The sequence below is a fragment of the Heliconius melpomene genome, chromosome 21 (genome assembly GCF_056956725.1).
Source record: "Heliconius melpomene rosina isolate 202511_hmr_F chromosome 21, ASM5695672v1, whole genome shotgun sequence".
NCBI classification, from domain to species: domain Eukaryota; kingdom Metazoa; phylum Arthropoda; class Insecta; order Lepidoptera; family Nymphalidae; genus Heliconius; species Heliconius melpomene.
In genome coordinates this window covers 12,071,673-12,098,971 of record NC_140409.1, presented here as the reverse complement: position 1 = coordinate 12,098,971, position 27,299 = coordinate 12,071,673, and the positions used below count along the sequence as shown (strand labels likewise).

Sequence of the window (27,299 nt, the reverse complement as noted above, 5' to 3'; positions counted from 1 at the left end):
CGCGGGTGAAACCGCGAGCGGGCCGCTAGTATATAATAAGGTTACACAATAGAGTTACAGAAAAATAGTTTAACGATATATTTATTATCTCTATTAAACTTATGCACAACTACTAAATATGTGAAATTACCCACTAGACAGAAAGTAGCACATGATACACAGATAAAAAACAACTACGGAAGTGAACACAATGGCTTAGGAAAAAACCTATAATTTTGTTGTTAGTTTATAATTCATAAATATATTGTTCGAAAAATATGTGGTTCTCTTCTTTTATATGTAAATTAAATGGATATTTATAATTATACCTAGAATATCTAATCTTTTATGCATTTGTAATAATGATCTGTGTGTATTAATTAATATACATCCATAAAATTATTAAAACAAGGTAAAAGAAATACGCAATATTTAAATAACATTTATTATTAAATTATAAAAAATATTATAACAATAACTTAAACCTACATAACTTAAAAGAGTTGTACTGTAATACTGGATCTCACCGTATTTCACCAGCGAACACTATGACTTAGTTGACAATTATAACAAGTATAATCTTTAATTTTGATATCTATTATTTTCTTTTGTGATATGGACCGCCCCCATGACCAGCACCTAGCGCGTTTGTGTAACTATCACCAAAGCTGCTGCCGTCACTACCGTGACCGATGCTGCCATGACCGCCATGACCACCATGACCACCTAAATCAGATAAACTGAAGCCCCCGTGGCCGCCATGACCTCCAGAACCCGAAATACTATAACTATCGCCATGTCCTCCTCCATAACCCCCAAGACCAGACCCATGTCCACCGCCAACACTATAGCTGTCTCCGCCGTGACCACCGCCGCCTCCTCCAAAGGACTGTACACTCACGACGGAGTAGCTGTCATGTCCACCTCCATGACCACCTCCAAAACCTCCTCCGAGTCCACCTGCGTGACCTCCGTGGCCTCCACTACCGTAGCTACCAAGCCCACCCGACCCGTGGTTATCATGGCTAGAAAAACCAACACTGTAGCTGTCTTGGCCACCTCCAAATCCATGGCTTGATCCACCGCTACTGTGGTCATCATGGCCGCCGTGTCCGCCAAAACTGCTCCCGATGTCAAAACCTCCAGAACTGTGACCTCCACCGAAACCGCCTCCATAACCGCCTCCATGGCCACCGCCAAAACCACCTCCATGACCACCACCGAAACCGCCTCCATGACCACCGCCAAAACCTCCTCTATGACTGCCGTGGTCACCGCTGATGCTACCACCGTGACCACCACCATAGCCGCCTCCTCCGCTAATTTCGTCAAAGCTACCTCCATGTCCACCTCCGTGGCCAACTCCGTGTCCTCCACTACTTCCTCCTCCGAAGCCAATTCCTCCATGACCCCCACCAAGTTCGTAGCCTCCAAAATCACCTCCGTGGCCACCATCTATGTCATGACCTCCGTGACCACCTCCTAAATCAATACCATGACCACCATCACCTCCGTGACCACTGTCGTGACCTCCGCCATAGCCGCCTCCTATATCGTGTCCGCCCCCATATCCTCCTCCTGAATGATCACCTCCAAAGGCGTGACCACCACCAAATCCTCCACCGTCTCCTCCTCCAAATCCATGATCACCGCCGATGTCATGACCACCCCCAAATCCTCCCCCATGACCACCTCCAAAACTGCCGGCATGGCCTCCTCCAAAGCCACCTCCAAATCCTCCTCCATGTCCACCTCCGCCATGACCACCACTGCCTTTAAGATGATCAGCAAATCCTCCATGCAAATGATCGGCTAGACCACTTCCATGGCCACCATGGCCTCCATATCCTCCACCGCCTCCATGTCCGTGGTCATCGTGGTGTACTACAACTTCTTTCGCATGATGATCTTCAGGTATATGGACCCGAATATGAACACTGTAAAACATCAAAAATAATTAAAAATTACAACTCTCGCATCGCATTGCGTCTTCATTATCACTGCAAAAAGTTGACAAATGTCGAGTAAGTTGATATAACTATGGGAAACCTTAGCTACAATAGGTCGCAGAGCAGGGTCGGATGTGAAGGCAGTGGAAACGTAAGGGTGAAGACACAATGACACAAACAATTTCACAATTACCACAATAAGCCCGTGAGAAATCGTTAAATCAAGAAATTTCAATTAAATGCTTTGCTACAGGTGTTTTGCGGTTCCGGTAAACGTACTCGCGTCTAATGGTTAAATAAACGGTCTAACCACAATTGAGGCCAGGCGTGGTGCAAGGCCTCGAAGTGTGACTGTGAACGTGGCAGGTTCACGTCAGTTTGATTCCCATTCGAGGAAATTAAATATTTAATATTTTCATTTCTTCGCTCTGGTGTCGCGGCAGCGTTGAGTTTTTCCACTGAACACGAAATCCCTCCATAATTTGACAGAAAATGGGTAACGAAGTGTCTTATCACTAGGTTCTCTCACTACAAATAAGGAACCACAAATTGATAATGAGAAATCAATTAAACATTTGTAAATGAAATGAAGGACATGAAAATACTAACTGTTCATGTCCAAAAGTCGCGGTGCAGATGCCAACGCTAGCCAGCAGAATACAGCTCAGCTGAAATACAATATATACATTTAATATCTAGTTTTAAAAGGCATTTTCTAATTTTTTACATATATAGTTAGTTATATAACAATCCTAGATAAGCTTGGTTAAGTTTAAGATGAAAACGAAAGTGGTACTTGAACCAGACGAATGTCTAGTTCACGAGTGTTCCGGGTGACGTAATCGAGGATATCAGTACTGCCGCGCTTCGGCACGGAAGCTTATAGGATGTTGAACTTTCATTTTGAATACTATTATTAAGTTAATTATTATGATAAACTCGTATCAATAAACTTTTATTTCTAACACTAACAATTTAATAAGGATGAATATATTATTAACTATATGAAAAGATAGAGATAGTAAGACAGCTACTCACGGCAAAACGGTAAGCCATGGTGTGTAGCACCTTCCCGCACCAAAGTAAACTCTTGTGGCTCTAGCGAAACACCAAGCCTTTTATAAGACAGTGAATGTGCACCCCTACTTCGCACGCAAAATGTGTGCTTACATGTTAAACTGCTGTTTACATTATTAAATAACTACGATAATGAAATATACCTCTTCTCACAAATAATTTAATATATTCAGTGATCTTAGTCATCGTTTATATGTATATTTTAATTAAAATTAAAATTTGAAATAAGAGATATTTGGCTAAAATTAAATCGGTAGATCTCTTAAATTCTTAAGTTATTGTAGAGATATGAAGAATACAATAAAAAAAAAATCCTCGAGTGAGAATCGAACCACGATCTGTCACGTTTACCGTTGCACGCTTGTGCCGCTTGTACGCCATGCCACTGTTGGCCTCATTTGTTAACCAATTATAAAATTAAGAGGGAACCTAGTGTTAAGACACTCCGTTCCCCACTTTCTGCCGAATTCTGTAAACTAAAGTGAAATTATGCTAACACTAAGTTAAATATATTTTTAATTATAACATGTCGGTTATGCAAGCCCATAATGACTGCTCTGTGTAGAAAATGTGAAGACGCTAGGAGATAGCTTTCAATTGTCGTACACATCATTTCTACTGAACACTCCATCCAAGCTATTAAACGGCAAGGTATAAAGACCTGAGAACGCATTTTTATATTACTGTTCATATTTATTTACAGTTCTCAAGAATTTATTTTTGAAACAATACTTAAAATAATAAAATAATATATTGCTTCAATTTTTGTTTTTTCGCACACAGCAGGGTAGGCAGAGCGAACCTAGTGTTAATATGCCGTTCCCCATTTTCCACAAAATTCTGGAGGCATTACGTGTTGAGTGGCGGAACTTAACGCCGCGCTTTGCCTCGACACCATACCGAGGAAACGAATGACAACTATAATTTAACACTTATGAAAGATTTAGGACATATTGTGCAGTGGTAGTGTTAGCATCGATTACTAAAGATGTAGGTCCAAATCAGAAACAGAACAAATGTTAATATATCTACCACGAAGCTTTAGACGAAAGCAGAAGAAAGAAGAAGAGCAGTAAATTAGGTTTAGCAACAGTTATCAGCAGCCAAGACTAGGATCCGTCTAAGAGGAAATATACAAATTATTTTCAACCGTTGTCAATCGTTTACAACACGCATCAAGAATATATGAACCTTCAATAATTGAGATGAACTCAAAGTGTTATGTCACTGAATAATAAGTAAGCATACAAAAATTATATAACGATGGTCGGTGAGTATGGGTTAATATAAATCAGGATTTTTGTTTTAACGCTATTTATATACGGCATATGGCAGGGTAGGCAAAGGGAACCTAGTGTATTGTATATATGTAAAAAAAGTTAGTGATACTTCTTTCACATATGACATTGACGTCTCTTAAAAACTAAAGAGAAAAATATATTTTAATATTTAATTAATACGAACTGGTGAAACAATAGCTTTAAATGTTGTTTCTCTTTTCAGGTGAGTTTGTGATAGATTAAGGTTAAAGAATATTTGTAAAAGTGTGAACATTTATTTACATAATAAATCTCTTTTCAGAGCAACTCAATTCTAGCTATTTTACTGTTCACCCTAATATCCAAGGATAATTATAAAACACATTATATATTTATATTGAAAACTCTCTCCTAAATTATATTTTCGCAATTAGTAGGACTCTAGAAATATTTTTATTTTTCTTAACCAGAAAAAAGATAATCAAACTAATATAAGAAAAGATGTATCACGGACTCCAAGACTTATTCCTACCTCTAATAAATATGTCACATAGGTTACGCCGTGAAGTTTCTGAGTGTGCCGTACTAGCACAACTACAAGCCAGCATTCGCTTTTATATAGATGTACTGGTCGAGTCATACAATTGTTTATCAAGTCCTAAAGCTTGGGTGGTATTATGTGGCCGCAGACCACACAGTATATAATTGCCGTCATTGAGCCCAGACAGCACGACAGGGCTTGGACCTCAATGCCTTCCAACTCTTGCATAATCTGAAAATCAGTTCATTTTAATTCATCCTCTAGGGGTGTAAATAAGGGATTGAAAGTTAATATGGAAAAATCTTTTAATCGCCACCGATTTTTATAAAAATCGAAACTTAGACTTTAAAAAAAATATCATTGGGCACATGTTTCGTTGTTTATTTTAACTCATCCGGGGTGCAAATAAGCAGGCGAAGCTGCGTGCGTCGGCTAGTCTTATATAATTCCCTTCGTGTTAGCCAACCCTGATAGATGTGCGATACTGTAAAGTATACCTATACTCCGTACTCCGGTGTAAGCTACATATAGAGCAAGGGTGAGGACGCTCACATCGACACCATGTACCTAATTAAATCATAATCTTTTACTTTTTTGGTAGATTTATTGAAAGTGAAAGAGAACATGAACACTACATGAAAACAGAAAAAATCATATAACATATATTGTAAAAACAAAATCTCTATCCGACTATTTTAATAATCCTACTTTGTGTCAAACAATAAATATGATTAAACCATTTTTATTTTTTCGAAAATATTTTATTAAACATAACATATCAACCATGTCGTTAATATATTAAAAAACGATAATTTGTCACGCGTGCCAATATAATAAACTACCTAAATATATGTAATTGTTGACTTACCACACAAGTTGCATTGGTTTTAAATAAATTTCAGTTACCATTGCAGTAACCTGTTTCGAAGTATTTATCAAAGAATTGTTAGTTCGTTTTTAGTAGTAAAGTATAATGTTTTTGGAATCTTAGGCCCACAGTTTTGTTTGCGAGTACTTTAAGACGAAATGGAAATCTCGTTTTCCTGATCTCTTTCAAGAAGCTCTCTTAGCCCCTCCCCAACCAACCATTTAAAAAAATCAAATTTCTAAATGCAGTAATTTCCATCAGTCACTCAAAAGAGTTTTATAATTTATTCTCTATGTCCTATTTTTTATGTCTTATATAAAATTAGTTTTAATTCATATATCCTTTATGTGTGCTGAAAAATATCCTTATTATAACATAGTATAAGCAAAAACATTACCCTAAATAGTATTTCAACCCACGGTGAAATGACGGTGTCATGTCCTAATATTAATAAAATTTATTCAATTTCAAATAAAATTACACTTTTATTGCTCACTATATGTTAACATATGAAGTGAGCAATCCAATTCACGCATATAGATATTTAATTGGTCGGTTGGTGAGGCCATCGTGGCTCAGCGGCACAAGGGTGTGATTGTACCGCGACGGTTGTGGGTTCGATCCCCGCTCGAGGAAGTGAAATATTTATTTACGTTTATATTTCCATTTCTTCGCTCTGGTGTTGAGGCAAAGCGCGGCGTTGAGTTCTGCCACCCATCAAACAATGCCTCCGGAATTCGGCAGAAAGTGGGGAACGGAGTATCTTCACTAGATTCCCTCTGCCTACCCTGCTGTGTGCGGGATACAGCGTGAAGCTGATTTTTTTTTACATAAATTGTATAACTACTTAACTACAAGTTTAATAGTGTTTATACTAGCTTGAAGCCGTTATGGCGCAGGGGCGTGACGGTTATGAGTTCGATCCCCACTCTAGGGAATGAATTATTAATATTTTCATTTCTTTACTGTGGCACCAAGCTAAAAGCCTTGAAACATTCGGCGGAAAGTGGCAATTTAACACGATATTCCCTATGCCTACCATGCTATGTGCGGGCCATGGCTTGAAGCTAAACAAAACTAGAAGTTTAAGCGGGCGAACACTAAATTAAGATAATAGGAACCAGGAAGTGGACCATAGTGCGAGGCATCAAAGGCGATTTCTTACACAAATAATTATTTTGATTACGTTAGCACGTTCACTTTTTTTAGAGAGGAAACATCTTATGTAATTATGCCCTACCGGCGGAGCTGTGACCGAGCGATTATTGTATTAGCACTAATATATGGTACGCGCAACAAGTCTTGGCCGCTATAAATAATCAAAAGTTCAAATAATCCTAATATCAAATCTGCACAGCCGTCTACAGCTAATTAAAGACGGCCACGGCTTGTTGACCGTATTATACTAGTATGAAGACGTAATGGGGTTTTACGCGTGCTTAATCAATTAGCATACGATCCTAGACAGTTTTTTTTTGTGCAAAGTAGTTTAAAAACACGTGATGGGAGTAGAGTTTTAATGTAAACCGATAAATTATAATATTATACTCTTATATTATAATTTTGAGGCCAGTCGTTGTTGATTCGATTCCCACTGGAGGTTATTAAATATTTCATATTTTCATTTCCTTGCTGTGGTAACGAGAGAATGCGCGGTATTGAAATCCGCCACTTAACACGCAATGTCTTTAGTATTCGGCAGTAAATGAGGAATGGAGGAGTCTTACTGAGAACAGAATGTCTTAACAGAAGTTTCCCAGGTTCCATCTGACTAAAATCTATCCTCTATCCTAACTGCCTAGGTAAAGTTAAAAAAATAGAAAACTTAAAAAATTTAGAAAACGCGTATCTGTGATATGGAAATTTTACTACCCTTTATTATAACCTCGTACATAGTCCTAAATTTGCTTCATAGTACATACAACATACTTACAGAAAAAAAAATCTAACCTAACCTAACCCATAAACATTATACTTAAATGAACCTATAAACATAACATTAAATGTTTAAATTATCCAACCAATTTTTGTTCGTTTCTAAAAAATATATTTTTCTTCTCTAAATGTGGAATAACACTATAAACATGTTAAAAATGACATTGAAAAACCTAAATAGATTCACTGAAGGTAATCTAAAAAATTCGTATACCAACACGAAGTAAATGTATTCACAGTGAGTAAGTGAGGCTGTTTCTGCCTCAATTAGGGACCGGTCAGAAAACCTGTAATGGAACATTTCCTGGCCGGCCGCGGCTGGACGCTGTACGGGCTTTCTACTTTGGAACTACCCATATTATTAAAGTACGACCACCTATTTCTATGTTGTGTTTATATTAGAATTATGTTTATGTTTTTGATATTGTTACTAAGAGAACATGTTTTTATTGATTAAGGATTGCGGCGTTCGTTTCCGCAACTCATAACTTGATGGTTATAAAATGAGTAACAAAATGGAAAACTTCGCCAGCAAAGTGTGATTGTAAACGCGACTAATTGTGGGTTCGATCCCCACTCGAGGAAATTAAATATTTATTTAAATTTATATTTCCATTTCTGCGCTCTGGTGTAGAGGCAAAGCGCAGCGTTGTGTTTCGCCACTCAACAGGCCTTTCCTCCGGAAAGTGAGGAACGGAGTGTCTTAACACTAGGTTCCCTTTGCCTACCCTGCTGTGTGCGGGATGCAGCGTGAAGCTGTTTTTTTTTTTAAATCGAAAGAGGAGAACAGTAATTTGACAAACATTACTTATTAAACGATAGTTGTACCCTCAATTTTTCCTTTTTAAAGTAAAGTTATATGTCGCTTTAGATTTTACGAATAATTTATTTCAAGCAACTAAAAAAGTTATATAGGTATTTCAGTATTGCACTAATTACACACACTAAGCCTATTTTTTATACTAAAGTTGGAGTGCATTTGACCCATCAAGACTGATCGATGTTAAGCATAGATGCGGTCTTCGATGACGTCCATTTCCATAAAAAGTACCTATTCACTTTCGATTTGTATGAAGGTATATACCGTGTATTTCCTATGTCTTATTATATATTGTATTGTCAATTTCAAAACGTTACGTCCATACATTGGTATTTTTACCAAGTACAGATACAGCGACGCTGTTGGTAGAGATTTGATGCTGAAAAAGGGTAGGGCATTCAAAATGTTAAAAATATTAAACAACTATTGAAAATTGTTAAAATAATAATAAAAAAGCAATAATTATTTTCAACTTTAGTATACCAAGTTATTATGTTATATTTACCTATAAAGGCGGCTGTAGATATACATTCAGAATATAAATCGGTGCTTATATCTAAAAGAGATGGCTCATTTATTTTCTTCTAAGCGAAAGCATTTCCTTTTTGCAACATCTATGACGCGACTGTTATATAATTTACTTTGTAGTTTCAATTCAATATAGAATACAAAAATAAAATTTCCATAAATTTCTCTAATATATTACAAATAAAATATAATTCTTATATGTTCCTTTACTTTAAAAGCCTAACAGGCCTTGAGGCCAGTCGTGGCATAAGGGCACGAGCGTGGCTGTAAACGCGAGAACGTGGTTCGATTCCCACTCGAGGAAATCAATGCCATCTTAGGAGTGTCTTAATGAGAACGTAAATAATTTAGCAAAATAATCATTCACCATTAACTTAATGCAGTGGCGTAGCTAGGGGGGTGCGAGCGGGGCGGTCGCACCGGGCATCAACAGGAAAAGGGCATCAAAGTCGACGATTAGTGTGTTTTTTCTTTGTTTTTTGGACCTTATACCATTTTAAAGGGCATCAAGTCCTCTAAGCCGCACCGGGCATCAAAAGGAAAGGGGCATCAAAGTCGACGATCACTTTGTTTTTTTTTTTTTTTTTTAGAAGTCAACGTTGACGATCACTTTGTTTTTTTTTAGAACTCATCAACAGAAAAGGGGCATCAAGTCCCCCGAGCCGCACCGGGCAGCAAATACCCTAGCTACGCCACTGACTTAATGGAACTTAAATTTTAAAACTTAATTATTTCAACACACCAATTATCTGCACTGTAAGTAATAAGACACTTAAGAAACTAATTTTTCATTGGGTTCTTAAAAATAAAACACGTTGAATAAAAATGTATATTTTATTAGCATCTAAGAAGATATAAACAATTTAATATTATATAAAAATGACATATTCTATATAGTAAGTATCAGGTTAAGTAAGAATTAATAGATACCAAAAGATATTTTATTTAACAAATTGTTATATATAAAGAAAACATTACAATATATTTCGAAGTCCCTGAGTAATAAGCTGATAATTTTAGAAAATTTTATGTTTGGATCATGAAAGATATATTTTTTTCTACATTTTTATAGGAAAGGAAGCACACAATCATCGCGCTCACAATCAGACATTTCATTACGATAGCTTCTAACGTAAAAAATTTTGTGATGACTAGCCTCAGGGACATCGATATAATAATATATAGATCTATAAAAAAACAGTAGTAAAATGTTATATACATAATTATTCTTTAATACAAATTCAAGCAGCCTTATATCCTAGATACGGACAATTTTAGCACAATACATACATTAACTAATAAATATGAAATTTCCAAAACACATAAATCACTACAATATTATTAAGAATATAGAAAATTCGTTAAAATTACTAAAATATGATACATTTCTTATTTTTATTGTCAATTTGGAATATTCGTAGTTTCTTTTAAAGCGTGCTATAGGTTAGTTTGTAAACAGTTCAACATAGAAAAATGTTATGTTTTGTATAGTTTATTTAAAATATTATATAATGAGAAGAAAACGATTATTTTTTTATTTGAAAAATAATAGTTACAATTGTTTATTTTTTATATTACTGTCATTATCAGAATAACCATTAAAGAATATTTAATATTTACGGTCATAATTATATTTCATAATTACTTTAATATATCAAACGATATATTAAGCGCTAAAATACTATCAACTCTTCATCTAAAAATCGTAATAATAATAAGTAATCTCCATAATATTTAAAATAAAAGACCAAACATTTTGTTTATAGACTATATGTAGATACAATTAACATGTATAATGAAAAAAAAAAGAATATATTGGAAGCCCATTCTGTATTTTTTTATATTTTTTGGCCGAGACTACTTTACAGTTATGAAACATAATAACATTTAGAATTGATCATTGGTGACCATTCAAAATATAACATTTTTAAGCTTACATTAAAAAATAGAAAAAAAAAAACGTGATTATTTCAAGATTTTTTAATAAGCTTGAAATAATCCAAGACCACCGCACATATAATTATTTTTCTCAATTACACGGAGACAAAGTGTTTATAATTATACAATTTACTATAATTCAACGTTACATATATCTACTACATAAACGTATATGGATCAAAAGCATTAAATATTATCAAAATTTATACAGTGACTTTATATTAATTGTTGTATAACATGTAAGAATATATTTAAAATAGAAAAAATTTAGAATATTGTCAGTAATGATTAATATAAGCTTTGAATTTAGAATATCGAGTTAATATTTTGTATAGCCTAATAATAAACATGTAGATGAAGATAATGATATAAAGTTAGGTTTAAAAAATATATTCAAAGTAAAAATGAGTAAAAGTTTCGAGTTATATTACTTTTATTCTGGGACTACGATACGTATAGTTCGAGAGGTATACGCTTATTTTTGCATTTGTGTGTGTGTGTATGTATAGATAATGGGTGGGTATATATAGATAATAAACGTTATTTTAAAAGTATTTTCTAGATCTACTTTTAGAGACCCTCACACAAATACAAAGGCTCAGCTTAAACCTCGCAAAGTGTACCTATGCATAAGTACTTTTTACTTTAATCATCCATGTATATATATATTGTAATAGACGAACGACGATATATCTTATTTTATATATAAGTAAAATATAATGGAAGCGAGATTATTGAATTAAAGTTATAATATTTAGAATTTCATTACCACTTGTACGTAGATAATGTATTATGAGCAGACATACGATCGAACCAAAACCTTTTTATGTTTTAAATTAATATAAATTATACAGTTTTTGCATATTGTCATTGAAATATTATTTATAATAGAGAAAAGGCTACGAACATCAAAAAATATGAGAATATAAACTTGTTTTTTTTAAAAAAAATAAACTTTTAACTAACATTAAATTGATACTTAATTGAAATTGACCTGTACTGATTTAAAGTTAATGACAATTATACACTAATTGTCGTATTTGTGTGCTATTTAGATACGTTTTAGAAACATGTTGATATTGTATATGAAATATGAATGCTCATTTAGAATATCATAAATATTTCAAATAAAAAAGTTTTGGTTAAAATCGTCGTCTTAACATCTACTACCTCTTATAATCTAAATACATATAACAAAGTACAAAAATATCATATAAATATGCTCAAACTACCTACTATTACATTAAATATAATAATAATCATAAAATTTACTAAATACATTTGTATACAAATTTCTTATAAGCGAACATAATTATGTTAAGCACGTCACACGAATTAAATAACTTTTTAAACCCCCACCTAGTGTGACATAAAACAGATTTTCTGAAATTGTGTTTCTATATAGTATATAGAAATATGATGTCAAAAAATTTAGAACCCCTTACCATCTTTTGTTTGTGAGGAAATTAATTGTTACCTCGGGTGTCACAATTGACAATTCATTAAATGCTAAATTTGATTTTCTCACAAATAAATGATCGATTGTTAATATTTTACTATCAATTGCAATTCAAAGTTGTTCGAGACGTCTGACGTAATTTACATATGGCTCTTAATAGTATAAACTACATAACATAATTAATCATTTATTAAAAAGAAACATTTCCATAATCCATAAAAGATGTCTAAAATTGTTAAAGTCCATGCAAAAAAGTTTTTTTTTGTTATTTAAATATTATGTTTATTGAATCAAAAATTGATTGTAGTGAAAATATAAATATATATAGATAAAATATATAAATAAAGATAAAATATATTAAATTAATTTGTTTTCAATAATATTTTTTATTGTTCAACGGGCAATAAGATAAGATAATCGTTCTCTATCATATCCTATTATTTTGATATCATATCTTTAATTATACTAATATTTTTTTAAAAATAGTACACGAAAATATATAAAAAAATACACTTTTACAAAAAAAGGGCAAAAAAATGGCCTCATTAACATAATTTTATTACATATTAAAAAAGTTTATGGGTACAAATTTTAGTTCATTTAAGTATATTTAGGGAAATTTAAATGTTATTGATATGTCTATAGCAACTACGATTATCTAAAAAATATTTAAAAATATATAATATCTCGTCTAACTATATACCTAAGAATACGTAAATGCATTTTTTTATTTATAGATAATAATCTATGATACGAGTAATAATAATATAATTAAATTATTACTTTAAAGCGTACGATTATATATTTTTATTAATGATTATTTAAGTAAATGCCTTTTAAACTTAAATATTTAATAAAATAAATTCCTTTAAATACAATACATATTAAATATTGAATAAAATTGAATATAAAGATTGGATTTGGGTTAAATGTTTACTTATTTAATTTAAAATGTTAATTGTGACTTTTGTAAAATTTTATATTGTTGTTAAACTCGCCATTACAAAACCTATACATTTATTTATTTTAATAAAAAATTAGAAGCAATATAGAAAATAATATTAACACGTAAACTATTAAGGCGATACAAGGTTTTCACTGGTATTTGTTTGTGACAAAATAAGAAAAATATTGTGTAATTTTTGAGGATACTATAAATTTTATAATTATGATAAAAATATGTGATGATATAAGTGTTGATATAAGGAAGTTATAATCAATTTAAAGTAATATTATTTATATTTGTTGAATATCTTGATGTATTAGTTTTGTAATAATATTAGTACTAGTGTCAAAACAACAATATTTAAAAAAATATTCTTATTAATGATTATTTTAGAATAATTTTGGCAAAATCATTTATAATATTCCGAATAATATATAGACATAGCTAAATATACAAAAAAATAAGCAAGACCATCAAAAATAAAAAAAATACATGAAACATGATAAAAAAAAACTTACCGTCATCACAATTCATCCCTAACTTTAGCATAACTCTTACAAAAGTTCAACATGTCTTCTAAAGACCTGTCTCCAGTGTAATCAGCGAGAAGTTTTCCATCAGAATATATTTTGAATGTAGGTAACGTTTGTATGGAAGCAAAATCCGCTACTTTGGCGTTTTCCGCTGCTTCAATAGCTATAGCTTTCACTGGAATACTTTCCTTTTTTAGTGTTGTTGCTAATCTACTGAAAGCTGGTTTAACTGTTGAACAATGGCTGCACCCTGGAATGAAATAAGATTATATATTTTTTTTAGTTTCGCTGTATCCCGCACGTAAGAGGGTAGGCAGTGGGAACCTGGTATTAAATTGCGTATTGAGTAGCGGAACTTAATACCGCGCTTAGTCAACACTAAGCAGCACCGGAGAGTTGAAATGATTCATTCTCCCCAGTGGAAATCGAATGTACAACGCAAATCGAATAAAAATCTCTTTTTAAGTTTGATTTAACACTAGGAAAAAGATAGAGTTACAAGAAGAGTTTACAAAATAAAAACAAGAAAAAAAAGCAACCACCAGAGAAAAAAAAACCACTCACAAGTAGCAAAAAACATGACAAACGTAGGTTCCTTAGTAGCTATAATATTCTGGAAGCTACTGTCGTCTGCTATTTGCACGTTCACGCCGAAACCCGCGCTCTGGCTGTCCGACTTGCTCTGCGACGTCGGCGACATGTCACCCATTTGACTGTGGATGAATGATACGAAATCAGCTTCCTGGAAGTTAGACATATCGTTTTTGAATTAAATATAATACAAGAAAAGGTAGTGTTTCAATGAGAACTGAGTGTTTTTACTCTTGGTTCTCATGTTCCCTCTGCTTATCCTGTCAGGGATAGAGCGTTAAAAGTTAAATAAATATACATATATATAATTACAAATGGGATATAATTATTAATCATTTTCGTCTTAAGGATACTACGTTCTTTCAGAAACATAAATAGATTAAGCGTCTAATATGGGAAAGTAATTAATAAAATTTGAATGATAAAAATAGTTACTAGTATAGCGTTTGAATGCATTGTCTTGACTTTAAACAAGCTCCAAATTTTATACAAAATTTCTATGTTAGTTTTACACAAAACTTCTGATAAATATTACACTGTTTACCACAACATCAATATATGTTTAGAGTTTTTCCACTCTTTGTGAAGAAAAATGAGTTTTTAGAAAATATATAAAAATATGCATATATGGATTTGAAATCACGTCTCTTGGAAAGCTACATCGAAATTCTTATACGTTACAGTTTATTAATGTTCTTAGCATCTCTATAAGAAGATTTTCACAAATGTTGTTACCCAAAGATTTCTTTACTTAGATTTATAGCAATATAGATAGATAGATATTCAAAGAAAAATACAAGCAAAAATCCTACCTTTCTCCCCCCACTGTAATCCTCGACAATTTTATCAAAATAACTAAAATATTTGATAGTCGGATATCCTTTGACGTCGTAATTCGCGCACAAATCCTGTTGTTTAGTACAATCCACCGCACCGAACGCCACTATTAGTTCATCAGAGAATTTGTCAGCTGCTTTAACGAATTCCGGTTTCGTACTTTTGCAGTGGCCGCACCCTTTAAATGAGAAATAAAATTATATTTCAAAATATAATTACTAAGTTTAGGCAACAATGATTCGTATTAAATTATCTACACTAGTATTAAAAAGTTTAAGAGTTTATTTGGTTGGAGGAAGATTGAATCTCAGGAAATACTCGTTCAATGAGAAAAAATATCTTTTTGTGTTGGATCATCTGTCGAGGAAGGTCTATGAAACGTCAGAGTTACCTTTACGTTAGAGTTTGAATTTATATATACAAATAAATATTACAAACAGATATCAACAAAGATCACAAACTAATAATTTTTATTTTTAAGACTTTTTCTGACTCTACTGTTACAATCACTCACACAAATGCAAAGCTCGGCTTAAGCCTCGTGAACCATAAATGTCTTCAATTTGACACCAACTTAACCTAACTTAACAAAATAAACACTTACAAGGTGCATAAAACATAACGACAGCATGTTTAATTTTCCGTAAAGTATTCCTAAACGTGGATGTATCGAGATGGCGCACGGCGGATTCTTCCTCAGACCACGGGGTTTCTGGCGGTGGTGGCGGAGGTGGCTCTTGTGGTGACTGGAATGAAAATAGTTACTTGGAGTTATTTAGAAATATGGGTTAAAATATTTTAAATGTATTTATCATAATTAATTTATTTCTTCTAAAGAGAACAGCGTGTAAGTGTCACCGCGATAGGTTATGGGTTCGATCTCCACTTGAGAAGTAACAAATTTAAATAAAAATAAAAATAAATAAATAAATTAAACTCAATAGACAAACCTTATAGCTATCTACTAACCTAAAGTAATCAAACGAACATTTGTAATTTAGATAAAAATTTATATAAAAAATATTTTAAATATTAACAAATAATTAATGATAGCATTGTTTAAATTCAAAAGCCAAAAAAAATACGTATTGCCATAGAACTATCAGAGCCTATTGGGACCAACGCTAAATTAAACAAGGAGCAATCTACGGGTGCACATTCACAGCTACATCGACACTACATCGCTTTCGATGTAAGACCGCATTTTTATTATATAAATCCATTTCCATCTCGATATCCTATATGTGAACTATTATCAAAGGTTTTACTACGCGTCACTATTGCCCCTAAATAAGGTACATATTAAACATAATTCTTTGTCATCATGAAACCTTTGTAAATACAGGGTGGAAGAGGCAGCGCTTCTTTTATTGAAACTGCATAAAGGGTAATATATTTTAAACCCACACCTAAGAAATTAATCAAGGCACCTCAACAGTTTGGACGTAGGATTTTTTTTTCATTTCACGATTTTTATCCATACCTGTATTTCGTGTGACGCACACATACGTGTGCGACGTTTCCGATTTAACAGGTAAGTCTGTGCGTGCCTGTGTTATACTTTACAAATGGCGTTTTATTTTAAAACGATAATTTTATTGTTTATTTTGTTTGAAAAAATAACTTTTTCATTTTTGGGAATTATTTTTTTTCCGAATTATATTAGGCTTTTATAGAGTAGTTAAAACTGTGGTTTCATTTAAGGTGGTGCTGACAATTTCACCCTGTATAAACATGATAAATTTTAGTGAGTACCCCCAAATTGTTACAACAACTTGTTACAACATAAAAACTTTGCCAGCAACGGGATTCGAACCCGCGTTTGACTGCTGAATTAATAAATCACAAGATCGCAAGAAGAAGCCATATACTCTATAAAATAATTTGGTCCACGAATAAGACTTACCATAACTACGACTAACTTTGGACGCAAAAGATCGTGTAAAGTGGAGTAGGTTGAGTTGAGGCAGACCCTGGCAGCCGGGATTAATTCCAGAAAGAAGAAGAAGAATAATAAGACTTACTTTAATAAATTCAACAATTTGTTCCTCCTGTCGAGCGTGTCCCGCGTCATATTTGAATTCGCCTCTGCTAAAGTATTTCAGTGTCGGATAACCTTTGACGCCAAATCTGGAGGCTAATTCGGGTTGTTTTGTAGCATCCACAGCCGCTAGAAGACCGTTTATCTACAATTTTATTTATATTTGTTAGAAAATTATCAAAAAATATAGATTTAAGTATGGAGTACATTTTGTATTGCGTATATAACAATATAAAGGTTAAAAGTGAAATAAAAAGTATATTTTTATTGTTAACGAAACAATATTAGTAATTAAAACACATTATTATAAGAGACACAAGAAACTTTAGTTAACATAAAATAAATAAATCAGCTACACGCTGTAATCCGCACGTAGCAGGGTTAGCAGAGGGAACCTAGTGTTTAAATTCTCCATTCTCCACTTTTCGCGGAATTCTGGTGGCATTCGGTGTTGAGTGGTAGAACTCAACGCCTTGCTTTAATTCAGAAATATCACTCACTACCCTTACTACAAAATCGACTTATATCTGTATGGTAAATACAAACTACATAATTAATAGCTATATATAATAATTATAAAAACAAAAATACCTTTTCGTTTTTAATCCTAGCCGCAGCTTTTTCATATTCTGGTTTAATACGTTTGCAATGGCCGCACCAAGGCGCGTAGAACACTACTAAAGCATTTTCCGCTTTTGAAAGCACACTGTCAAAGGTTTCAGCTGTGGAGATAATACTTTATTATATATTTATTTTAAAAATAAAAGCTTTATATTTTATCCAAATAGCAGAGCAGCAAACAGTTTCAACACATTCCGTTCCCCATGTTCTGCAAGACGTACCGTGAACTTCTTTAAGAGAATTTAATTTAATATCTCGTTATTTTCCTATTGCAATGGTACAGACTCGTCGCTCTATACATACTTGTATAGTATACAAAACAATAATGTGAAAATTTATGTCAGTATGTCTGTTTGGCTGTGTGTTTGTGCACGCTTATTCAAAAGCAGTTTTCAACTTTAAGTTCGATAACATGAAGTGTTTTCTTTATTTCAATCAATTCATAAATAAAAAAGTTATATCAATTGAAAATGTTTAGTTTGCAAAATTTTTTATATAAATTAGCTGAAATTTCAGTTTTCAATGTACAGATATTATGTTTCGTGATAACGTTATAACAACACGAAAGTAATTTCGATAAGTAAATAAATAATAGTATAGGAAAAGACAAATTTGATTTTTGAAACGATTTCTTTATTAGACAGATAGTAAGACAAACTCTATTTAATTCTACCTAACTCTAGAGACCACCCTAGGCATGAAATGGATGTAATAACAACTTTGGTTGTTATTTGACTTGTTGGACGGTCAGGGATTCGCGTTGCATGACTATCTACTAAATGTTTTTTTTCTTTACATATAAAGATAAATCAATAGCTTACCCTTTAGAACTCGAAACAAATTATTAGATAACATATTATAAATATCAATGACATTACTATATATATATATGACAAGCAAAAAAAGTAACATTAGAGAAGAGTAAATTCCAAAAAGTTTCGGTATATTTAGAAACTTAAAAACACTAAGGTTAATTGTAACTACATACGGCACCAAGCTTTCCTTGTAATTATAAATATATTTAAAATATATGTAAAGAGTATATTTTTATTTTATTAAGGAGAGGCTTTCGTGGCGCATTGTATTACATTACAAAAATTAAGCATCCTTTTAAATAATGTTAATGCATATTACGTGTGTGTATTGTGTGTGTGATGATGGTAGGACCGTAGCTAGGGTGTATGTATTTATATAGCAAGATCAATGTCAAGACAATATCCCTTTGATTAAATCATATATTTTAAAATGAATATTACCTCAACTAATTATAAATTAATGAATACTTTATTCTTATACACTAGTAAGTAAATAGAATAAGTAACTTTATATATTGTACTAGCGGCCCACCCGCGGCTTCGCCTGCGTGACCTACGTTATTATTAATTTCTTTCTCCATGAGTACCTACGTCCTATAAGTGACGACCATGCAAAATTTGAGACTCCTAGCATTTGTAGTAACGAAGTTTCATACAAACTTTCGATCCCAAAAACAACCCCTTAGAAATCGAATATTGCAAATTCCCGTCTTAGCGAGCACCTACGTCCTATAAGTAACTCGTATGCAAAATTTGAGATTCCTAGCACATGTTGTTTCTGAGATTTCGTGATGAGTGAGTGACCTTTCGATTTTATATATATAGATAAGAGATATTGACTTTTCATTAATTTAATTTACTAAATATATTAAGTGTATATGCATTCAAAGACAAGCTATTTTTAGAGTTTGACAAATTGTATGGGGGTATCGAGCTAAAATTATTATCGAATATCCTAGACCTGGATATTATAACACTACTATTACTAAAAAACTAAGCATCTAAGTTGATTACTTTAATTAAAAGATAAAACTGACGGGAAACCGACCCGCATTTGCCTATTTTTTTATAATACTTACAAGTAAGATGCACAACTTCAGAATCTTGAGACCAGCTTTCATCGACCACTTCCTTTTTCTTCTGTTGTGATGTAGGATCTCTCATAAAGTCTACTATAGCTTGATGTTTGTTATCTCCATTGTAGGGAAAACGGTGTTGACCCTTTCTATTAAAGCAATAAGAAGAAGAATAAAGAAAATCTTTTAATTTAGCATGCATATTGAAACACCATAAAAAATCTAAATTAAATTAAATTAATTCACATAATGATTAAATTAATCATTTTGATTTAAAATAATCTTCATACATTTTTTTTTATTTGTATAAATTGAGTGTAAGAAATATAAAGTGATACTTACTCAAAGAACAAAAGTGTGGGGAAACCAGTTATATTATATACTTGTCTAATTTTAGAGTTTCCTGGCTTTGACACATCTATGGCCGCTAAAAATGCTTCACCCTAAAATTAAATAAAATGTTTAGAAATACAAAATGTAATAAGAAAAAATTGTATAAAATAATTAATTTGAATTATTTATAGTACCTGGTTATAGGGTCATGTCAAGATGTTTTATTAGATCATTTTAGAGCTAAATTGAAAAAAAGGTCAATAAAATAAAATTGCCAAGTTGATATTTTTTTACATAGAAAACTACAAGCAATAATACTCCAGCTTGTACTGAATTTATACTATTACTGCTATAAAAAGTATCAGTATATATAATAATTTCAAGCATTATTGAGAAACAAACACTGGACATAGAACTTGGCACTCATATAGATTGTTGATTATTTTGTTAATAAAGTCAGTAAAAATATATTTCAATATTGAATTTTACTTATTTCACAAAAAACAAAATTGTTATAAATCTATTAAACAACAAACACATATCAACGATAATCGATATTTATTAAAAAATTATTACATCATTAAATTATGTATGTATTTACGTACATATATACATTTTCCTCGTTCGGGGAAGTGAAATATTTATTTACGTTTAGATTTCCATTTTCGTCGCTCTGGTGTCGAGACAAGGCGCGGCGTTGAGTTCTGCCACTCAACACGCAATGCCGCCAGAATTCGGCAGAAAGTGGGGAATGGAATGTCTTAACACTATGTTCCCTCTGCCTACGCTGCTGTGTGCGGAATACAGCGTGAAGCAGATTTATTTATACATTTTCTTTGGTTATGTAGGGTTATCACAGTTGATAGTCTGGATAATGGCAAATCAATAAATGAGGTCTGGATAATGAAGTTTCTACTGTATTTATTTATATAAGTAGTAAGTGAGCAGTCATAATTTAATACACAATTACCTTCAAATCAGCTGCGGCAGCCACATAGTCTGGTTTCAAGGATTTGCAATAGCCACACCATGGGGCGTAGAACATTATCAATGACTTTTTATATGTAGCTATACCTTTCTTGAGAAATTTTGATAAAGCCTGCCAAAAATATGTTATCTAAATAATAATATGTTCTATATTGTATTTAATAAAATTTATATATTTTAAAATATAATACAGATGAAATGATAAAAATATTATTTTAAAAATAAATGACATAAAGTTTAAGTATTACATTAAGGCCAGTGGTGGCACAGCGGCACAAAGTGTGACTCTAAACGAGACAGTTTGGGAAGAAATGGAATATTTTTTTTTATTTATATCTACATTTCTACATTCTGGTGTCGAAGCAAGCCAAGAAGCGGCGTTGAGTTCCACTACTCAACACGCGATGCCCCCAAAATTGGGCGGAAAATGGTGAACTGATTGTCTTAACACTAGGTTCCCTATGCCTACCCTGCTGCGTGCAAAATACTGCATAAAGATGATTTAATTAAAATATAATACACAAAACTATTGAATAATTTCAAGAGCAAGTGACTGTTACAAATTGATCATCCATACATAATTATATAAACTGCTACTAATTTGTTTGTTTAATATTATTGAGTGCCATGCAAACTATTAATTATAGTTTAAAAATCAATGTTACATTATTATTTAATGCTTCACACTGGTACAATGCTTCTAAATTAATTAACTTCATTTCCTCATTCAGCTAAGATGATGAAGACTGATGTTGTGTTACATTACTCAAAATGCATTGTCTCAAAAACTTGGGGGTATGGGGAGCAGAATGTTGTAATAGTAGGTTTCTCCTGCCTTCCCTACTATATGTATTGTATAAAAAATATCAATATCTTACATCGGCATCAGCAAGGTGAACAATATCTGTTGCCGTCGGATCTTCTTCCCATGGTAAATCGCCTGTGGGGTCTCTTAAAAAGTTAACCATTGCATTTATAGTGATGCCTCTGTCGTAGTCCTTGTGATAGTCACCATCTTTGTAATGTTTAATAATGTAAGGCTTGTCAAATGATACTTTCAATTTTTTGCACAGTTTTTTGCCTTCACTGTTAAGAAATATATGTGTTTAATACAAGTTATATATTAGTAGTAATTATAAGTTGCATTCAAGTTCAGAATTTTATAAATTTTAGTTAGTATTAAGGCTGTTCCTGTGGCTGTTATTAAAAGTTGAGGTAAGATGGCACAGCATCAGTAAACAATCCTTGTGGGTTTGATTCCCACTTGGAAGAATACATTACTTTCAATTTCTTGATCTAGTAAGAAAGTGCCTATTACATATATTTCAGAAATTGAACAGTGTATTTATTTACACTGCCTTTCCTGTACCTACCTTGGTATATGTAAAAAAAGGAACATTTTAAGTCATTACAAGTCACATGCTTACCTTCCATTACAATCTATGACTACTAAAGTAGCTTGACCTTTCATACTATCAGAAGCTTCTTTGAATATGTCAGAAACAAATTGTGATGATTTTTGGTTATTTATATATAAAACCAGGACATTTGTTTTTGTTCTTAACAATTTTTTAAATTCCTTGATGTCATCGATATCTGATATAACATTCGACTTCTGTTTTTTTACTTGCATTGATAAATGAAGACATAAGAAAAGCAACACAAATATCTGAAATAACAGGTTTAAGTCAACTAGATTTAGATTTGTACTCAATTTTTGTTTTGTAAACGTGTTACAGGTGAACATTATTAAAACATACTAATTAATATTAAATGAACTGTTTCACTGTTTTAACTACTCAGTAAAAGCTTAGGGAAAGAAATAAATACCTTCCAAAAGTGTTGGTGCAACATGTTTGTTTGTGTTTTCTTGATATACTACTTTAATACATTTGTAAATAATATTTTACTTATAGTTTTGTTGATGTGATAATATTCAATATTTGGAAGACTAATTATTTAAACTTCACTTTCACAGGCCGCAAAAATTTTGTAATGATTAATTAATGATGTGTCAGCTGCGCGTTCTGTCAACGTCATCAACGTCATGTTTGAGCTTTTCATAAGTTCTAAAACCGGTAGACTGGGCGTTTTGTAACGTCACTCGTTCAATTAATTATTTTGGATTCAATTCAGTTGGTTCAGTTCAGAACTGATTATGTATGTTTTTACATTTTTATATTATGCTACAGATCATAACTAACACTATGTATGTATATTAATATATATTTATATATTCTGTGGTAATGAAAATGAATGAAAACTCGAGCGATCAATGACATGATTTTTATAAACTTTTACGCGATCGATGTTTGTGTTGCTACACCTAAATTATAAGCAAGTTTTATTATGAAAAACTTTAAGTATATTATACTTATCTCACTGAAAGTAGCAAAAAAGAAAATATTGCTTAATACCGAATATTTTGAAAAGAAATTAGCTAAAAATACATCAAATGTCCACGTAAAATATTAAATTTTCTGAAGGTTTTTTCTTAAAATATTTTTTTGTACACATTTAACCAGACCAGACTTGTCTAGACTACTTGTTTATAATTATTTAGTTAAGTATTTAATATGATATTAATCTTCTTAAAATAATTTACAGAACTGCGAGGCAGTCGAACTTAAGTAAATGACATTTCTCAATGTCAGAGCGGTCATTCGGTAAAAGTCCGTTCTATTTGTCATATCAATATTATTCTAGTTTGATCTAATTTTTCATTGGCTAAAAATGGTACTACAGAAAAAAATCTTGTTTATATGCCAATCATGAGACAGTAATTTCAAGTAGTCAATTTGATTGTTACAAAAACGTTTTTACTTTAGATTATAATTCACCTCGCCAGTCATTGAGCAAAACGGGACGGATAAAGTATTATATAATTTATCTTATATTTTAACTTTGTAATACATTGTAAGTATATTCTGATGTCATATATATAGTTTAGTCGAAGTATTAGCAGTTTTCTTTTAAAACAACAAATTAATTGTATCATGTGTCTATTCTAATGAACCACTTGCATCTTTATAGAATCAAATTACAATCATGGGTCGTAAATTCGTTGTTGGAGGTAACTGGAAGATGAATGGAGACAAAATCCAAATAAATGAAATTGTTAATAACTTAAAGAAAGGCCCCCTCGACCCTAACGCTGAGGTAGGTGTGCTTAACATGAAAACTTAGTTACTTCTTTCTAAGTCCTGTCCTTCTGAGAATGATGTAATATAATTTTATTTCTCATTTCTTTTTTCTACATATGTAAATGATAAAAAAATTCACAGATTGTAATTGGAGTACCAGCCATCTATCTTGCCCATGTGAAAAGTATTGTTCCTAGCAACGTTGGAGTTGCTGCACAAAACTGCTGGAAGGTTCCTAAAGGAGCGTTCACAGGTATAAGTGATAACTAATATTTAATACAGATTTTATAACTTTTTTTATTGACATGACCTTTGATAAATTAAATTATTGAATAATATTCATTAGCCTATCGCCATTCACTGCTGAACATAGGCCTCCCTCATCAAGCGCCAACCAACCCGGTCTTGGGCTTCTCATTGAATAATATATGTGTTAATAATAACAACTTGTTTTAGGAGAAATTTCTCCTGCAATGATTAAAGATGTTGGAGCTGACTGGGTAATCCTTGGTCACTCTGAAAGGAGAACCATCTTTGGTGAAAAGGACGATCTGGTTGCTGATAAGGTAAAAAAAATGACTCTTTATACAATACAGTAAGAGAAATATTTGCATAATCAAATCATAGGTTCAGCCATACATATATCTCTATAGAGAAATAGGACATGGGGATTAACAGTCTTGGACACATACTTTTTTATCTATTGTTCATTAGATTGAAACTCTTATTAATATTGTATATTTCTTACATAGAAAGGACAACATGCATACATTTAGACAATTTTAATTAAGATTCCACTTTTACACAGCAAAGTTAAATTTAGTGTCTAGTATTTTTTATGAATTATCATACCACACGACCACAGGCATATAATATTCAAACTAATATGATAAAAATAAACTGATATATTTCAGGTGGCCCATGCCCTTGAATGTGGTTTAAAAGTGATTGCCTGTATAGGTGAAACTTTAGAAGAGAGGGAGGCGGGTAAAACTGAGGAAGTGGTGTTCAGGCAAACTAAGGCTCTATTGCCTGCCATTGGCAACAACTGGGGCAATGTTGTGTTAGCTTACGAACCTGTATGGGCTATTGGCACTGGCAAAACTGCTTCACCACAACAGGTAATTTATTTTATACCTAGTATAGGCCAAAGGAACCTAGTGTTCCTCATTCATAATTCAAATTTTGAGACATGGCTTGTTTCGGACTTTTTTCTTTTTTTACCAGAAAAAGGCAAGAAAAATAATTCATTTCCACAAATGAAAATCAAAACCATAACTGTTTCCCTTAAGGTTGATGCACTGCAACATCCTAGATAACATTTTTCATTTATACACTTTATAATAATATATGGTCAATATGGGTCAGAGAATTTGTGTTCTATTTTCTGTCTGAATTTGAGACAGTTAGTCTTGAGTGGTGTGAAAAAAAGTTTATTAAGTAAAAATAGAGTTAAAGAGAACAAAACGCGGAGTCTCCTGGTATAGGCAATAACATGCTCAAAAGGAGGCTCCACATTTATTTTATTTCTAAATATATTTGGCAGTTTTTATTATTGGTCAATCTATAATATTCATAATACTCAGTTCGTCGACCTCTTCCACTTCCATAATGTGTGCCTATTGGTGTTTTTCATATTTCTAAAGTGCCAATTCATACTTAGGATAAAAAAATAATTTTTAAGTATTTATTTATTAATTTGATGCGAACCCGCGTCTCTTGAAAATAGCGCTTCAGTTACCAAGAGGCGCGGGATCAAATCCCGCTGCGTTTGAATTTTTATGTTTACTTTAAAAGATTAATATTTTTTTTCAGTGTTTATAAAAAAAACATTCTATTCTAATCATTACATATTCCAGGCTCAAGATGTCCACGCTGCTTTACGTAACTGGCTATCCAGCAATGCTTCTCCTGATATAGCCGATTCTGTTCGTATCCAATATGGCGGTTCAGTAACGGCGGCAAATGCAAAGGAACTGGCCGCTTGCAAAGATATTGATGGCTTCTTAGTAGGCGGAGCTAGCTTAAAACCTGAATTTGTTGACATAATCAATGCTTCACAGTAATTTTGTATGTTTTACTGCTATTTTAATATAAAATGACTAAGATCAAATGTTTTATCGTAATAAACGAAGAAATATTTTGATTGTAATAGAAGTTTGTGTCTGCCATATAATTTGTTGTTTTCTAATTAATGTGACATTTGAAATTATTAATAATATATAAAACTCAGTTTTAATAGTAATTTGATCATTGTATTTAGTAAACTAAGAAGTTTGCTGGCGTTATATTTGTTGCAGAGCAATTATATATTTGAAAGCGAATGTTTATTATTATATTTTATTATTATTGTTTTCAATTTTAATTACCATTATGAGTTATTTAAATTTCCTATTTTATATTTTTTTATAACGTTATTATTTACGTACATCAAATGTTTGTGTATTTTGCATAATGCAAGTTTAATATATATTTTTTTCTTATATGATGACATTCACATTATATTATCACATCACATAGTATCTACATTCGTAGGCGAATTTTGTCTTATATATAGTTATGTTATAAAATAAATAAAAGTCTACGTATAATAAAATTTCGTTTTTATTACGAAAACAACTTTAATCTGCTATACAAAAAGACCCCTCTACAATTTTTACTTTCGAGGTCGTCGTGGCCCGGTGGTACAAGGGTGACTAAATACGACGTTTACAGGTTAGATTCCCACTCGGGGAAATGAATTATTATTCATTAATATTTTATTTTTTCGCTTTGGTAACAAGGGTAGCGCGACGTCGATTTCAGCCACTCAACACGCAATCCCTCGAGAACCATTCAGTGGAAAATGGGCGTCGGTGTCTTAACACTTACACTAGGTTCCCTCTGCCTAACCTGTTACGCGCGGGATAGAGCGAATATGAAAAGTGAAGTGAAGATGAAAAACAATACTTAACTATAGTTTAAACTTACTAATTTGACTTTAACAAAATGCGAAATGAAAAAAAAAATATACTTAAGTATTG

At 32.2% G+C, this 27,299-nt stretch overlaps 3 protein-coding genes across 4 annotated transcripts; 1 reads left to right on the top strand and 2 right to left on the bottom strand.

Moving 5' to 3' along the window:
- Window positions 1-408: 408 nt before the first annotated feature.
- LOC146527283 (uncharacterized) lies at window positions 409-3,010 on the bottom strand. Its single transcript, XM_085206024.1, has 3 exons — window positions 2,967-3,010; window positions 2,538-2,596; window positions 409-1,916 (listed from the first exon to the last, which is right to left on the bottom strand). Exons 1-3 carry the CDS (start codon window positions 2,982-2,984, stop codon window positions 578-580), a joined length of 1,416 nt encoding a protein of 471 aa, XP_085062150.1. The 5' UTR covers window positions 2,985-3,010; the 3' UTR covers window positions 409-577.
- Window positions 3,011-9,776: 6,766 nt separating this feature from the next.
- Window positions 9,777-23,179, bottom strand: LOC146527282 (protein disulfide-isomerase A5). The gene is made up of 12 exons (XM_085205479.1): window positions 22,964-23,179; window positions 22,561-22,802; window positions 22,012-22,219; window positions 21,117-21,245; window positions 20,156-20,256; window positions 19,817-19,962; window positions 17,893-18,023; window positions 17,285-17,446; window positions 15,865-16,006; window positions 15,236-15,438; window positions 14,397-14,574; window positions 9,777-14,082 (listed from the first exon to the last, which is right to left on the bottom strand). The coding sequence occupies exons 1-12, from the start codon at window positions 22,985-22,987 to the stop codon at window positions 13,823-13,825; spliced, it is 1,926 nt and encodes a 641-aa protein (XP_085061605.1). The 5' UTR covers window positions 22,988-23,179; the 3' UTR covers window positions 9,777-13,822.
- A 624-nt stretch (window positions 23,180-23,803) lies between these two features.
- On the top strand, window positions 23,804-26,872 carry Tpi (triose phosphate isomerase). Of its 2 annotated transcripts, none has more exons than XM_085205484.1 (6): window positions 23,804-24,049; window positions 24,167-24,292; window positions 24,418-24,529; window positions 24,733-24,842; window positions 25,191-25,397; window positions 26,136-26,872. In XM_085205484.1, the coding sequence occupies exons 2-6, from the start codon at window positions 24,182-24,184 to the stop codon at window positions 26,340-26,342; spliced, it is 747 nt and encodes a 248-aa protein (XP_085061610.1). In that variant the 5' UTR covers window positions 23,804-24,049; window positions 24,167-24,181; the 3' UTR covers window positions 26,343-26,872. The 2 variants fall into 2 exon arrangements, with proteins under 2 accessions (XP_085061610.1, XP_085061611.1); XM_085205485.1 differs by having other exon boundaries at window positions 23,849-24,088.
- The last annotated feature ends 427 nt before the right edge of the window (window positions 26,873-27,299 follow it).